Source organism: Callithrix jacchus, chromosome 4, assembly GCF_049354715.1.
Source record: "Callithrix jacchus isolate 240 chromosome 4, calJac240_pri, whole genome shotgun sequence".
NCBI classification, from domain to species: domain Eukaryota; kingdom Metazoa; phylum Chordata; class Mammalia; order Primates; family Cebidae; genus Callithrix; species Callithrix jacchus.
The window spans coordinates 39,708,211-39,724,694 of record NC_133505.1 but is presented as its reverse complement, the minus strand read 5'-3'; the positions used below and the strand labels follow the sequence as shown (position 1 = coordinate 39,724,694).

At 43.2% G+C, this 16,484-nt stretch overlaps 1 protein-coding gene and 2 long non-coding RNA genes across 10 annotated transcripts in view; 1 reads left to right on the top strand and 2 right to left on the bottom strand.

Annotated features, from left to right (window-relative positions):
• Positions 1–16,484, bottom strand: part of LOC144582107 (uncharacterized) — a 133,681-nt gene that overhangs the window by 84,448 nt on the left and 32,749 nt on the right. The window lies entirely within an intron of this gene.
• LOC144582108 (uncharacterized) lies at positions 3,769–12,218 on the bottom strand. The gene is made up of 2 exons (XR_013534026.1): positions 11,997–12,218; positions 3,769–6,018 (listed from the first exon to the last, which is right to left on the bottom strand). It is a non-coding gene; the product is annotated as an uncharacterized LOC144582108 (long non-coding RNA).
• The window catches only part of NOTCH4 (notch receptor 4), a 29,755-nt gene continuing 29,275 nt past the window's right edge, over positions 16,005–16,484 (top strand). For all 6 annotated transcript variants that reach the window (XM_078368854.1, XM_017970991.4, XM_078368856.1 and 3 more), the window contains exon 1: positions 16,005–16,211. In XM_078368854.1, coding sequence (XP_078224980.1) covers positions 16,145–16,211 — 67 coding nt within the window. In that variant the 5' untranslated portion in view covers positions 16,005–16,144. The remainder of the gene's footprint in view (positions 16,212–16,484) is intronic.

The following is a 16,484-nucleotide window of genomic DNA, read 5'->3' as shown; positions in this document are numbered from 1 at the left end:
CTTTATAAGGACAATTTTGTATGAATACATGTACATTCTGTGAGGGCAGGGAGGGTTTTGCTAAGCACATTTTGGTTGACTTACTGCTTGAATAAATGAATGAATACATAAATTTCTTCTCTGGTGCTCAAGAGTAATGCAGGGCCTTAGCTACCTTGCAGTACATGTGGCCTCCGACACCACCCTCAGCTGCTCTTGTTGCCAGCATTTAACAGCTCTCCTGTCACTCCTCACTCTTCACAATTCATTAAAATTTTCAGTCCCTTGGTCACCGTCTTTCTCTTCATCCCACTCCTGCTACCATGCTTTGTGGCTTCTCTATCGACCAAGACAATCCACCCAGTACCCTCTCACCCTGACCTTTTGACCTTCTTGCCTCCAGTGATCTTGTCCTCCCACTACTGCAACCACAGTCATACCTAGACCTTGTCATTGCCTCCCCTGCGGCCTCTCCGCAGTCTCAGTTTTAAGAATCCCACTTCCTGTCCTTGCAGATCCTTCCCTCCAGTGCCCACCTCCAAAGACCGAACAACACTTTTACTGTCCAGACCTCCAACCCCTTTGAAACTGAAATGGGATAAATGGAGCCTCAGTAAAAATAATAACTGCAAGGGATTAAAATACATTAAAATCAATTGACTCACAGTAATACTAAATAAAGAGTCGTTGGTTACCTTTGGCAGATGCTAGAGAACAAACTCATTATTCTAAAAGCTGCTAAACAAAGGGGAAAGAATGGCATCAATCTGGCTTTCCAAAATAATTTGTGTCGAAATAGTAGATGGAACATAGACTGTATAAATGAAATAAGTTTAGACAGAATTATATAATTAGAATATTCACATTTTGCAATCCCTAGAGAAATAATGTACCTGGCAATGCTCATCATGGCTGCCAACTAGAATTCCAGGCCCCCTGATGGAAACACAGCACAACAACACCCATGACGTAGCCTTGGCAGAAAGTAGATCATGAATCATATAAAGTCTTTAAATTTAACTACCAGTTTAAGAAAAAAATGGGAAAGGCAGAAGAACATGGTAAATAGTACAGTGATTCAATTAATGAAATTCAGAATTTGGAAAGGTCTATAGGAAACAAGCCATTTCTTCAACAAATTAATGTCAAGGGGGTAAAAAAAGATTAAAAGTGACTTAAGCTCCAAGTCTAACCATGAGAAAATCACCAAATTCCAAAAGATGAACAGCCTGCATAACACCTGACTAGTACACCTCAAAACTATCAAGGTCCTCAAAAACAAAGAACATGGCAAAACTGTTGCAGCCAACAAGAGCCCAGAGAGATGTGACAAATACATGAAAATATGGTATCTTGGAAGGGATACCTGGGACAGACAAACAGACACCAGTGAAAACTAAGACAATCTGAATGAATAAAGTGTGGACTTCAATGATGGTTTATCTTTTTTTTTTTTTTTTTGAGATGGAGTCTAGCTCTGTTGCCCAGGCTGAAGTGCAGTAGCCTGATCTCAGCTTACTGCAGCCTCCACTTTCCAGGATCAAGTGATTCTCCTGCCTCAGCCTCCCGAGTTGGAAGGATTATAGGCGCACGCCACCATGCCTGGCTAATTTTTGTATTTTTAGTAGAAACAGGATTACACCATGTTGGCCAGGCTAGTCTCAAGCTCCTGGCCTCAGGTGATCTGCCCGCCTCAGCCTCCTTAAGTGCTGGGATTACAGGTGTGAGCCACCATGCTGGGCCAATTTAGCAATATTGATTCATTAATGATAACATATATACCACACTCATGTAAGATGTTATTCATAGGGGACACTGAATGCAGGCAGGTCACATGGGAATGCTCTGTACTATCCTCTCAGTTTCTCTATAAATCTAAAACTGTTAAAACACAAATTCCACTTCAAGGAAAAGAAAGAGAGACTTAAACACATATCAACTGAATGCAATGCATAGATACTGTTTTGATGTTGATTCAAACGAACTGTACATATATTTAACAGAAAATTTGGAGAAACTGAACATCATATATTTGATAATATTAAGAAACTAATGTAAATACTAACATAATGGTTATGTTATTTAAGAGTCCTTATATTTTAAACCTAAACTATTTATGATAGAAATGATACGATATGATATATCATATCATATCTAGGATTTGTTCTAAAATAATCTGGTGTGGAGGTTGGGAGTAGAGATGAAAATGAAACTAGAATGGTCCTGAATTTTTTTTCTTCTTGAGATGGGGTCTCACTGTGTTGCCCAGGCCAGAGTACAATGGCACCATCTTGGCTCACTGAAACCTCCACCTCTTGGGTTCAAGCAATTCTCCTGCCTTAGCCACCCTAGTAGCTGGAATTACAGGTGTGTGCCATCATGCCCAGCTAATTTTTCTATTTTTTAGTAGAGACAGGGTTTCACCATGTTGGCCAGGCTTGTCTTGAACTCCTGACCTCAGGTGATCCACCTACCTCAGCCTCCCAAAGTGCTGGGATTACAGGCGTGAATGGTCCTGAATTAATGATGATTGCATCTCGGTCACGGCTATATGGGAGTTCTTTTTAATTATCTCTATTTATGTGTATGAATTTTCTGGAATAATTAGTTTAAAAATTTCTCATTACCTCATATGCTGTCTTGCTAGACATCTTTTCTCTGCAACTCATAACAACAAAATTCCTTAAGAAATTCTACAACACAAAATGTCTCTACCTTCTCCCCTCTCACATATTTATTGAGGTATAATTTACATATCATAAAATTCATCCATTTTGGCCATGCACAGTGGCTCACACCCTGTAATCCCAGCACTTTGGGAGGCCTAGGTGGGAAGATCACTTAACGTTAGGAGTTTGAGACCAGCCTGGCCAATATGGTGAAACCCCTTCTCTACTAAAAATACAAAAATTAGCTGGGTATGATATCGGGTGCCTGTAATCCCAGCTACTCAGGAGGCTGAGGCAGGAGAATTGTTTGAACCCAGGAGGCGGAGGTTGCAGTGAGCCGAGATGGTGCCACTGCACTCCAGCCTGGGTGACAGTGAGACTCCATCTCAAAAAATAAACAAAAAATCATCCATTTTAAGTGTACAAGTCAATGATTTTTGTATATTTATAGAGTCGTAAAACTATCACCACAATCTAATTTTAGAGCGTGGCCATCACACCAGAAATAAACTTCATGTTCCTTTGCACTTAGCCCCCGTTCCAAACCCGAGCCCTCAGCAATCACTGATCTTTCTGTCTATGGATTTGCCTATTACGGGCATTTTGTGTAAATGGATTCCTACAGCCTTTTGAGTCTAGCTTCTTTCACTTAGCATAACGTTTTTGAGGTTCATTCCTTTTGTAGCATGTATCTCTATTTCATTCCTTTTTACTGCAGAATAGTATTCCATTGTATGGACACAGCTTTTTTTTTTTTTTTTTTTTTGAGATGGAGTCTCATTCTGTCACCCAGGCTGGAGTGCAGTGGCACAATCTCGGCTTACTGCAACCTCCGCCTCCCAGGTTCAAGCGATTTTCCTGCCTCAGCCTCCCAAGTAGCTGTGATTACAGGCACCCACCACCATGCCTGGCTAATTTTTTTGTATTTTTAGTAGAGACGGGGTTTCATCATGTTGGCCAGGCTGTTCTCGAACTCCTTACCTCAAGTGATCCACGTGCCTTGGCTTCCCAAAGGTACACACCATATTTTGTTCACCAGTTCACCGATTGATGGATATTTGGTTGTTTTTACTTCATAGCTATTGTGAATAACACTGCTATGAATTCTTATACAAGTATCTGTGTGGATATAGGCATTCATTTTTATTTTTTTAATTATTTTTCTTTTTTTTCCTATTTTTATTTTTTAATTGCATTTTAGGTTTTGAGGTACATGTGAAGAACATGCAAGATTGTTGCATAGGTACACACATGGCAGCATGATTTGCTGCCTTCCTCCCCTTCACCTATATCTGGCATTTCTCCCCATGCTATCTCTCCCCAACTTCCCACCCGCCACTGTCCCTCCCCTATTTCCCCCAAACAGACCCCAGTGTGTGATGCTCCCCTCCCTGTGTACATGTGTTCCCATTGTTCAACACCCACCTATGAGTGAGAACATGTGGTGTTTTTCTGTTCTTGTGTTAGTTTGCTAAGAATGATGGTTTCCAGGTTCATCCATAGCCCTACAAAGGACACAAACTCATCGTTTTTGATGCTGCATAATATTCCATGGTGTATATGTGCCACATTTCCTTGTCCAGTCTATCATCGATGGGCATTTGAGTTGGTTCCAGGTCTCTGATAGCGTAAACAGCACCACAATGAAAATACGTGTGCATGTGTCTTTAGGATAGAATGATTTATAATCCTTTGGATAGATACCCAGTAATGGGATTGCTGGGTCAAATCGAATTTCTATTTCTAGGTCCTTTAGGAATCGCCACACTGTCTTCCACAATGGTTGAACTAATTTACACTCCCACCAACAGTGTAAAAGTGTTCCTATTTCTCCACATCCTCTCCAGCATCTGTTGTCTCCAGATTTTTTAATGATCGCCATTCTAACTGGCGTGAGATGGTATCTCAATGTGGTTTTAATTTGCATTTCTCTAATGACCAGTGATGATGAGCATTTTATCATCTGTTTGTTGGTCTCATGTATGCCTTCTTTTGTAAAGTGTCTGTTATATCCTTCATTCACTTTTGAATAGGCTTGTTTGTTTTTTTCTCGTAAATCTGTTTGAGTTCTTTGTAAATTCTGGGTATCAGCCCTTTGTCAGATGGATAAACTGCAAAAATTTTTTCCCATTCTGCTGGTTGACGATTCACTCTAATGACTGTTTCTTTTGCCGTGCAGAAGCTGTGGAGTTTGATTACGTCTCATTTGTCTATTTTGGCTTTTGTTGCCAAAGCTTTTGGTGTTTTAGTCATGAAGTCCTTGCCTACTCCTATGTCCTGAATGGTTTTGCCTAGATTTTCTTCTAGGGTTTTTATGGTGTTAGGTCTTATGTTTAAGTCTTTAATCCATCTGGAGTTAATTTTAGTGTAAGGTGTCAGGAAGGGGTCCAGTTTCTGCTTTCTGCACATGGCTAGCCAGTTTTCCCAACACCATTTATTAAACAGGGAATCCTTTCCGCATTGCTTGTTTTTGTCAGGTTTGTCAAAGATTGGATGGTTGTAGATATGTTGTGTTGCCTCCGATGCCTCTGTTGTGTTCCATTGGTCTATATCTCTGTTTTTGGCACCAGTACCATGTTGTTTTGATTTCTGTAGCCTTGTAGTATAGTTTGAAATCCGGTAGTGTGATGCCTCCCACTTTGTTCTTTTTGCTTAGAATTGACTTGGCTATGCAGGCTCTCTTTTGGTTCCATATGAAGTTTAAGGTGGTTTTTTCCAGTTCTGTGAAGAAGGTCATTGGTAACTTGATGGGGATAGCACTGAATCTGTAAATTACTTTGGGCAGTATGGCCATTTTCACAATATTGATTCTTCCTAACCATGAACATGGAATGTTTCTCCATCTGTTTGTGTCCTCTCTTATTTCGTTGAGCAGTGGTTTGTAGTTCTCCTTGAAGAGATCCCTTACATTCCTTGTGAGTTGTATTCCTAGGTACTTTATTCTCTTTGTAGCAGTTGTGAATGGCAGTTTATTCTTGATTTGGTTCTCTTTAAGTCTGTTATTTGTGTATAGGAATGCTTGTGATTTTTGCACATTGATTTTGTGTCCTGAGACTTTGCTGAAGTTGCTCATCAGTTTCAGGAGATTTTGGGCTGAGACGATGGGGTCTTGTAGATATACAGTCATGTCATCTGCAAATAGAGACCATTTGACTTCCTCCTTTCTTATTTGAATACCCTTAATCTCTTTTTCTTGCCTGATTGCTCTGGCTTAGGCATTCATTTTTCTTAGGTAGATACCTAGGAATGGAATTGCTGAGTCATATGGAAAATCTATGTTGAATGCTTTAAGGACTTATCCAGCTGCCTTCAAGCTCCCAAGATGATGCAGATGCACTTCCGATTCCTCCTGCTAAATGCAGCTACGACCCTGGATGGCATATGTAAAACAAATATAAGAAGATCCTGAAAGATAGAGAGAAGGCAGATTGGCTAAGAATCTCCAACACCCCCAAAAAATATATAGTGGTGAGTTCCCTGGGTTTGGCTTTTGCCTCATATATACAAGACTGGGTGCTAGAAGAGCCGGCAACCAGGAAACTCCAACAGGAAGATGAAAAATATCCTGAAAAGTCTCTAGCCAAAGGACCAAGAAAGGGACATCCTGGCCTGGAAAGGCAAAACCTCTCGACAATGACTGCTCTATTTCAGGCAAAAAAACACTCTCACCTCCACATCTGCCAACAAAGGTTGAGTGGGGACTTTAGACATCAGCTCCCACCCAGCTGAGCTACCTACTCCTCTCCACCAAGTAGGGAGCTGGGACTTTCACCCCACCTGGTGTTATGAAATCCCCCACTATCACAACCAATGTCACTGGAGACCCCGTGGGGAACAGGAATGAGGTGCTTCTTACTCTCTCAGCCAGTGTGTGTCAGCAGAGACCTGGTAGAAAGCCTGAATCCCCATCCACGCCTAGCAATAACAAGGAGCACGGCCCCCGAAAGTGTCCACAGAGGCTAAGTGAGGAACCTGGGGCTCTCTCCCGACTTGACAGCAGTGAGTCAGCACCCTCTTTCCTCCACTAGTGCAGTGTCAAAGGATACCCACTAAAACAGATTTAAATAAGGTCCAAATTCTCATAACATACTATCCAAAATGTGCAGAATGCAAGTGAAAACACTTGTCATACCAAGAATCAGGAAAATCTTGAATAAAAAAAGACAATTAACAGACATTGGCCGGGCATGATGGCTCACACCTATAATCCCAGTATTTTGGAGGCCCAGGCTGGTGGATCACCTGAGATCAGGAGTTCAAGACCAGCCTGAATATGGCAAAACCCCATCTCTACTAAAATCACAAAAATTAGCTGGGTGTGGTGGCGTGTTCCTGTAGCTCCAGCTATTCAGGAGGCTGAGACAGGAGAATTGCTTAAACCTGGGAGGCAGAGGTTGGAGTGAGCTGAGACGGCACTACTGCACTCCAGTCTGGGGACAGAGCGAGACTCCCGTCTCAACAACAACAAAAAAGACATGAACACCCAAGATGACTTAGTGGAATCACCTGACGCATATTTAAAGCAAGCAAGTATTTTAAAACAAGTATTAAAAATACTTTACAGGCCAGGCACATTGACTCACACCTGTAATCCCAGAACTTTGGGAAGCCAAGGTGGGTAGATCACTCAAGGTCAGGAGTTCAAGACCAGCCTGACCAACATGGTGAAACCCATATCTATTAAACATACAAAAATTAGCTGGGCATGGTGGTGCATATCTGTGATCCCAGCTACTCAGGATGCTGAAGCAGGAAAACCACTTGAACCTGGAGGTAGAGATTGCAGTCTCGCCACTGCACTCCAGCTTGGGCAACAGAGTGAGACTCCATCTCAAAAAAAAAAAAAAAAATGCTTTACAAGCCAGGCACATTGGCTCACACCTATAATCCCAGCACTTTGGGAGGCCAAGGCAGGCAGATCACTTGAGGTGAGGAGTTTGAAACCAGCCTGGCCAACATGGCAAAACCCCATCTCTACAAAAATACAAAAATTAGTCAGACATGGTGACATAAGCCTATAATCCCAGCTATTCCATAGGCTGAGGCAGGAGAATCACTTGAACCCAGGAGACAGAGATTGCAGTGAGCCGAGATTGCAGTGAGCCGAGATTGCACCACTACACTTCAGCCTGGGCAGTAGAGTGAGACCTTGTCTCAAAAATAAAAATTTAAAAAAAAAAAAAAAAGCTTTAACAAGCAATTACAAACTCTCTTGAAACAAATGAAAACCAGAAATTTTGGCAAAGTAATGGAAGATATAAAGAAGAATCAAATAGAAATTTTAGAACTAGGCATGTAATTATGAAAATTGAAAACTCAATAAATTGACTTAGCAGATTGGAAAGAACAGAGGAAAAATTCAATGAATTTAAAAGTAGAGGAGAAATTTCTCAATCTGAAGAAGGGAGAAAAATAGACTGAAAGAAAAGAACCGAGGTTCATTTATGGGATTGTAACAAAACAGCTAACTAAATTCATGTCATCAGGGTTTATGAAGAGAGAGAGGATGGAGCAAGAAAATGTACTCAAAGAAACAATGCCTGAAAAACTCCCAAATTTGGCAAAAGATATTAACTTGATTCAAGAAGCTAAGCAAACCCCAAACAGTATGTTTTTATGTATTTGATGGCTATTTATATATCTTCTTTGGCAAAATGTCTATCTTTTGTCCATTTTTATTGTTATTATTAGTTATATGAGTTCTTTTTATATTCTGGACACAAGTCCCTTAACTGATAAATGATTTGCAAATATTTGATCTCATTCTATTGCTTTTATCTTTTCACTTTCTTATGGTTGCTGCTGTTTTTATGTTTGGTATTTCCTTAATGGATGCAATTTCCAGATCTTTTCGTTTCTTTCTTTTTTTTTTTTTGACAGAGTCTTGCTCTATTGCCCAGGCTGGAGTACAGTGGCACAATCTTGGCTCACCACAACCTCCGCCTCCCAGGTTCAAGAAATTCTCATGCCTGAGCCCCCAAGTAGCTGGGACTACATGCATGCACCACCACGCCCAGCTAATTTTTGTGTTTTTTAGAGGTGGGGGTTTCACCACGTTGGCCAGGCTGGTCTCGAACTCTTGACCCTAAAGGATCTACCTGCCTTGGCCTCCCAAAGTGCTAGGATTACAGGTGTGAGCCTCCACACCCAGTCTTCACTTTCTTGATGGTGCCTTTGGAGCACAAAAGTTTTCGATTTTGATGAAATCCAATTATCAATATTTTATCTGAAGCATGGGCAATATAGTGAGATCCTGTCTTCACACCAAAAAAAAAAAAATTAACAATTAACCAACCATGGTTATGTGCACCTGTAATCCCAGCTATTCAGGAGGCTGAGGCCAGAGGATCACTTGAGCCCAGGAGTTTGAGGCTGCAGTGAGCTATGATTGCACTATGGCACTCCAACCTGGGTGATAGATTGGGACCCTGTCTCCAAAAAGAAAATATTATTTTATTGCTTGTGCATATGTAAGAAAGTGTCATGTGTAAGAAATCAGTGCCTAGCCCAACATCATAAATATCTACTTTTAGGCCTTTTTCTAATAATTTTATAGTTTTGCTCTTACATTCAGGTCTGTAATCAATTTTGAGTAGTTTTCTGTGTATGGTATAAGATAATATAGGAATTACAAGCTATAAATCCCCTCTAAGCATAGCTTTAGCTACATCTCAAAAATTCTGATATGTTCTGTTTCAATTTTCATACAACTTAAAATATTTTCTAATTTTCTTTGTGATTCCTTCTTTGACCCATTGGTTGGTTAGAGTCAGGCTGTTTAATTTTCACACACTGTAATTCCCTCAAATTTCCTGTTACTGTTGATTTCTAATTTAATTCTTTTGTGATCAGAGAACATCTTTGTATGATTTGTCCTTTTAAAATTATTGAGACATGTTTTATGGACTAGCATATGGCCTGTCCTAGAGAATGTTCCGTGTACACTTCAGGAAAATGGTAAATCCTGCTATTGTTTCGTAGAGTGTTTTGTAGATGTCCATTATTAGATTTAGTTAGTTGATAGTGTTATTCAAGTCTTCTGCTCAAAGACAGGCCTTACTTGTCATCCCTCTTTGTGGACTGGGGATAACTGCCTCCCCAAGGTCACACTCTCTAGGGGCAAGCCACCTTCCATGACTGATTAATGTCGGGGACAAAAACTCAGCTTCCTTGCCCCAATTCGGGGCGGCTCAGAAGGGCCATCCCAGCTCTGGGTTAAATCTCAAGGTCTGCTTCCTGAAGACCCAACCTGTCCCTTAGTCAATCAAACTATGACCACTCTAGTTTTAAATATATTCCAAATCAGACTGCTTCTCACCATGCCCCAATCCTCTCTCACTGGTCACCACATCGAGAATGGCCTGGGCCAGGAGTTGGGGGAAAGTTGGAAGCAAAGGAGCCAGGTAGGATGCTATTGCAATACTCCTGATTAGAGATGGTGGGGGTGTGGTGACAAGCAGTCTAATTTGGTACTTATTTTGAAACTAGAGTTGCCATTTCTCATTGACTTCCCAATATTTTTTTTTTCAGGCTGGAGCACAATGGTGCAATCTTGGCTCACTGCAACCTCCACCTCCCAGGTTCAAGCGATTCTCCTGCCTCAGCTTCTGGAGTAGCTGGGACTACATGCGTGCACCACTACGTCTGGCTGATTTTTGTATTTTTAGTACAGACATGGTTGTACCATGTTGGCCAAGCTGATCTCGAGCTCCTGACCTCAGATGATCCCACCTCCACCTCCCAAAGTGCTGGGATTACAGGTGTGAGCCACTGTACCCGACCAACCTCCCAATCTAAAATAGTCCCCAAGTTCTTCTGTCTCCCCTCACCCTGCTTTATATCATCTCATACTCCTTATCACTATCACTATCTGATATTATATTTTATATTTACTTGTTATCAACCTATTTTGCTCACGGCCATAAATTCAGGGTCTAAAACAGTGTGAGGTATGAAGCATGTGCTCAATAAATACTGTGTAAATGAATGGATAAGTAAACAAGCAAATGACATGCATCGGTACTTACTGAATGCCGTACTGAGGTAAGTGAAGGCATAAGAGAATGTCGGGATCTATAGTTTCTGATGTAATCCGAGGCAGAAACTTGTTTCCCAGCCATGACCACATTTTTTTTTTTAATGACAAATGCTACTAAGACAGATGGCACCTCAGGGTAGAAAGAATATGGGTTTGGATGTGAGTAACTCACATCTGAAACACACTTAGTAGCTATATGACCTTGCGCAAGTTACTCAACTTTTCTGAGCTCCACATCTCACTGTGGGTGGAGGTAATGGCATCCTCATCCTCAGTTAAAATGGGGGTATTTTAACTGAGACAGTGCATGGTGAGTTGAGGTTCTGCTCTACACACTGAGGCATGGTCAAGTCCAAAAACAAGTAAATGAAAAAGACAAAACTCCTTGCCTTTGTGGAATTGGCAGTCAGTAAATAAGAAATATAAATGAAATAAATGTTAGTTAGATGGTGAGAAATAATAAGGAGAAAAGCCAACGGGGATGAGGAACACAGGAGAAGGCTTCCAGTTTGGAAATGAGGTAGCCAGGGAAGGCATCAGTTGGGTGCCTTTTGAGATGAGGGACAGAGCCACGAAGATAGCTCAGGGAAGGAAGCAGTTCATGCAGTGAGAAGAGCAAGTGCAAGGCCCTAAGGTGTGAATGTGCCGGTTTCAAGAACAGCGGAAGCCAGTGGGGCTGGTTGGTGAGAAGTCATCAAAGATAAGGTTAGAGAGGGAAGGGCCTTGTGTAGGGCCTCGCAGGCCCTGTAAGGAAGCTAGCTTTACTCTGAGCGAGTGGAGAAGTGACTGGAGAGTTTTAAGCAGAGGAGTGAGGTGGTCTCACTTGTATTTTAACCAACTCACTTTGGCTGCTGTGTAGAGACATGGACAAAGAGAGCAAGGACAGCAGCAGGAAGACAAGTTAGGAGATGCAAGAGATGACACTGGCCTGGACTAGGGTATTGGCAGGGGGGATGCGAAGAGATGAGAAGTGCTCAGATTCCGGACATACATATTTTGAAGGTAGAGTCCATAGAATTTAAGACAATTCCCCATCTCAAAATAATAATAATAATAATAATAAAAGGCCGGGCACGGTGGCTCACGTCTGTAATCCTAGCACTTTGGGAGGCCAAGGTGGGTGGATCACCTGAGGTCAGGAGTTCAAAACCAGCCTGGCCATCATGGTGAAACCCCATCCTAAATAATAATAATAATAATAATAAAAGAAAAACAGAATTTAAGACAGTTTGGATGTGGAATATGAGAAAAAGAGAGGAGACAGCAATATCTTCAAGGATTTGAACAACGGAAAGAATAGAACTGCAAACCTCAATTCTGTCACGAAGGAAGAGACGGTTCGGGGAGAAGATCAGGTCAGTTCTGGACATCTGGACACGTTGAGTTTGTGTTACTTGTACTTGGAAGTACAAGTCTGGAGTTCCGGGAAGTATATGATCTAGTGGTATACATTTGAGAGGCATCGGCACAAAGGTGGTCTTCATAGATGGTATCTGAATCTGGTAGGGAGCCACAAGACTGGATGAGATCACCTAGGGAGGGAGAAAATAGAAGAGGCCCAGGGAATGACCATAGACACTGCAATGGTAAGAGGTTGGGGAGATGAAGAGTGACCAACAGGGAGGCAGAGGGGGGCCTGGGGCAACAGGGGGCTCCACATCTCCCGAACCATATATTTACAAATAATCTCTAACAGTGGATTACTCTTGCTTATTTCTTTTTCTTTTCTCTCTTTTTTTTTTTTTCGAGACAGTTTCACTCTTGTTGCCCAGGCTAGAGTGCAATGGCACCATCTCGGCTCACCACAACCTCTGCCTCCCGGGTTCAAGTGATTCTCCTAACTCAGCCTCCCAAGTAGCTGAAATTACAGGTGTGTGCCACATGCCAAGCTAATTTTGTATTTTTAGTAGAGATGGGGTTTCTCCATGTTCATCAAGCTGTTCTCGAGCTCCCAACCTCAGGTGATCCACCTGCCTCAGCCTCCCAAAGTACTGGGGTTACAGACATAAGCCACCATGCCCAGCCTATTTCTTTTATTTTCTTTCTTTCTTTTTTTTTTTCTCTCACTCTGGTCTCACTCTGTCACCCTGCTAGAGTGCAGTAGCATGATTATGGCTCATTGCCACCTCAGCCTCCTGGGCTCAAGTGATCCTCCCACCTCGGCCTTCCAAGTAGCTGGGGCAACAGGTGCACAACACCACAGCCAGCTAATTTTTATATTTTTGCAGAGATGGGGTTTCTCTGTGTTGCCCAGGCTGGTCTTGAACTCCTAGGCTCAAGTGATTCTCCCACCTTGGCCTCCCAAAGTGCTGGTAGTATTGGCATCGGTCATTGCTGTGCCCGGTACTCTTGCTTATCTCTATGGCTACAGTGGCCTGTTGCCTTCTTTGTGTTTGGACACATTATCAGGGCCAACCTCGGAGTTAATGTCTTAAGGTCACAAGTCCCTACGACTGATAGATTTATCCTTCTCAGGGAGTATACAATGAAAGAAAATCCCTTTAACAAAATGAACCTCTATTTGATGAAATACTGTAGGAAAAAGGGTCATTTCCCAGCAGAGAAAACTGTCTGTGTCTCTGGCATGCTGCAGCTTGGTGTAGTGATGAAGGTACTACCCCGGTCAGCATCAACCCTTGGGAAGCCATTGGGAAGGAGAAACAAGCTCTTGGGGGAGTATCAATACTGTTTTGGGCTGTAAGATCATAGAGGCCAGGGCAGCACAGCTCATAAAGCCTGAGCAGGTGCACACTGCCTTGCCTTAGACAAGATAAAGCAAGCAGTGGACCGGCAGCTTCCTGACACTGTCTTTAAGCTCAGCTTCTACCCCACTGCACTCCTGGTTCCCCTTCCACCTAACCACTTCTTCTCTGTCTCCATTACAATTTCTTCTTTCTCTCAAGCTCCAGCCTAATGCCCCAGCCTCCTTTTCCACAGTGGTGTGAGACTGGGGAGTCCAGTTCTTTCCACCAAGGTCTTCGTGGTTCCACGAAATACCTGTGGTCTCTTCCTATTTTCCTTTCACTCCTCACCAACACCAAATCCTAGTCAGCAAACCAGAGAGTACAAAAGCAGGGAATTTTACACCAGGGCCCCTGTTCCATACCCACAGTTGCCTCCTCAACTAAGGAAAGTCATGGAAAAATGACGGTGACACCAATAGGACTATGGACCAAAAGCACGGACAGGAAACTCACAAAATCATAGACAGGAAACACCAATAGCCATTAGACAGTTAAAAAGAATGTCGACACTTAGCAACAAATGTGCAGTTTAGAGCAACAATAAGAGACCATTTCATCTATCAAAGTGGTGAGGATTCTAATGCAGAGAGTTGGCAAGAGCAAGGACAGAGGCAGATGCTACTAACTGGAGTGAAAAGGCCTGCACTGCATCCTGGATAATGGCTTGGCAACACTTAGGGACAAGAGCTTTAAAACAAGTCTATGCCTTCATCCTTTCACGCAGTGGTTTCACTTCTGGAATTTCGCCTAAGGAAATAATCAGACAGCCATACAAATATGTAAGTTCAAGAATATGTACTAAAGGTCTGGGCGCGGTGGCTCACACCTGTAATCCCAGCACTTTGGGAGGCCAAGGTGGGCAGGTCACCTGAGGTCAGGAGTTCGAGACTAGCCCAGACAATATGGTGAAACCCCATCTTTACTAAAAATACTAAAATTAGCCAGGCGCATGCCTGTAATCCCAGCTACTCAAGAGGCTGAGGCAGGAGAATCGCTTGAACCTGGAAGGCAGAGGTTGCACTGAGCCAGGATTGTGTCACTGCACTCCAGCCTGGGAAACAGAGCGAGATTCCGTCTCAAAAAAAAAAGTCAATATAATGAAAGGCAAAGTACATTGAAGGAACTGTACTCATATTAAAGGAAACTAAAAGAATCGACAACTAAATGCAATGCAGGATGCCAGATGAGATCCTGGACCAAGGGAAAATTTTGTCATGAAGGACATTATGGGGCAATTGGCAGAACCTGAATTTGGACTGTTGATTAGATCATAGCATTACATCAGCCTAAGTTTCCTGATTTGGATAATCGTACTATGTTATGTAAAAGAATGTTTTTGTTCTTAGAAAATTTGCACTGATGGATTTAAGAGTAAAGAGGTACTTTGTATGCAACTTACTCTCAAATGGTTCAGAAAAAAATACAAATGTGTATTTATAGAGAAACAATGATGAAGTAAATGTGGTTGGATGATATTAGTGGATGAATCAGAGTGAGGGATATCCTGGAATTCTTTTTACTATTCTTGCCCCTTTTCTATGAGTTTAAAAGTATTTCAAAATAAGAAGCTAAAAAAAGGAAGAAAGTCGTGCTGGCGAAGTGTCTTTCCCGAGTAAAGTGCTCAGGTGCACCGGCGGCAGCCATGAGTGCCTCAGCACCAGGGAGAGCACAGCTGCCAGTCACACCTTCTGCCACCCTGGACTCTCAGTTCCCTGAGCTCCTAGAGGAACTTGCTGTGTGGTTGACCTCAAAGTTGCCCTGGGTTGACTCAAAAAAGTAGGACGAGCATTCCGAGGCAATGAATTCTCTTTTGTGATTTTATTTACTCCAGTTTTGCATTCTGACTGGCATTCTCTGCATCCCAAGGCCTCTGCAGCAAAGGGAGGCAGAGATGGAGGAAGTGAAAACTACCCAAACTGTGCGTTCGTTACAGATCATCCAGACTGCAAAATTTAGGGTAGACCATGTTCATTTATCATTGATAATGGCACTCTTAACATTCCCTTACAACAGGAAGACCAAGGTTTCCCCAAAACCGGCCAGCATCTTGCCCATTCCCCAGAAGGAGAAAAACATGTCCCCACAAGAGCCAAGATAAGACCCAGAAGCCCCCTGGGTTCCTTTTCCCAAGGTTAGTGGTTTCAAATTATGACAAGTTGCAGGTTCTCTGAGAAGCATCTGTAATAACCTGAAGAAAAAAAAAAACCTGCTTAACCTGGTGGTTTAAGCATCCTCTCCTGGGAGGAGGAATACGGAACTCTCTAACCACCCCACATCTGCTTCCAGGTCCTGCCCCTCCTGGGGCACAGGGGCAGCCACCTTGTAATTCCCATCCCTAGAAAGGAGAGACCGGATCAACAAACAGCAGGGCTAGGGCTGCCCCAGGGGTTCCAAGAGTCCTTCTCCCCCTCCTATCACCTGCCCTCCAGGCACACTGTCCTACTTCCCCCTACTTCCCCAGGGGTTGTCAGGACAGAAGGCCCCTCCTTCATCCCCGCTAGTGTTCCTCCACTCTTCCTCCGCCCCCCCCATTACGAGGGTGTCCAGGACATTGTGTGACTCAGGAAGCAGCTCAGACGTGAGGCTTGCAGCAGGCCAAGGAGGAGGAAGAAGGGGCAGTGGGAGCAGAGGAGGTGGCTCCTGCCTCAGTGAGGGCTCTGAGGGTCCCTTCGTGAAGAGGGACAGGGACCGGAACTTGGGGAAGGGGCTCTGGAATGCAGTCCCCTTCACTGCTGCTGCTGCTGCTGCTGCTTCTGCGTCACTCAGTGGTCATAACGAGAGGTGAGGCATGGCATGGGAGAAGTAGGGGACCCACCTCCCTTAGGAGGATGTCCAGTGGGGTGGGGGAAGAGGGCCAAGCCCCAGGCTGTGTGAGGGACGCTGGCTGGAGGAGATTCTCGCTGCCCAAATAGTGACAGCCTACAGGGAGAGACGACTCTGCCCCTGGAGCTGCTCTGGGCCTGGTGCCAGGGGTGGTGACTGCCAGGGAATGGGTGAGAGGGTGCCCAATCCCCGGAAGAACTTCATCAGCACTGGCACTGAGAGGACTCTTGC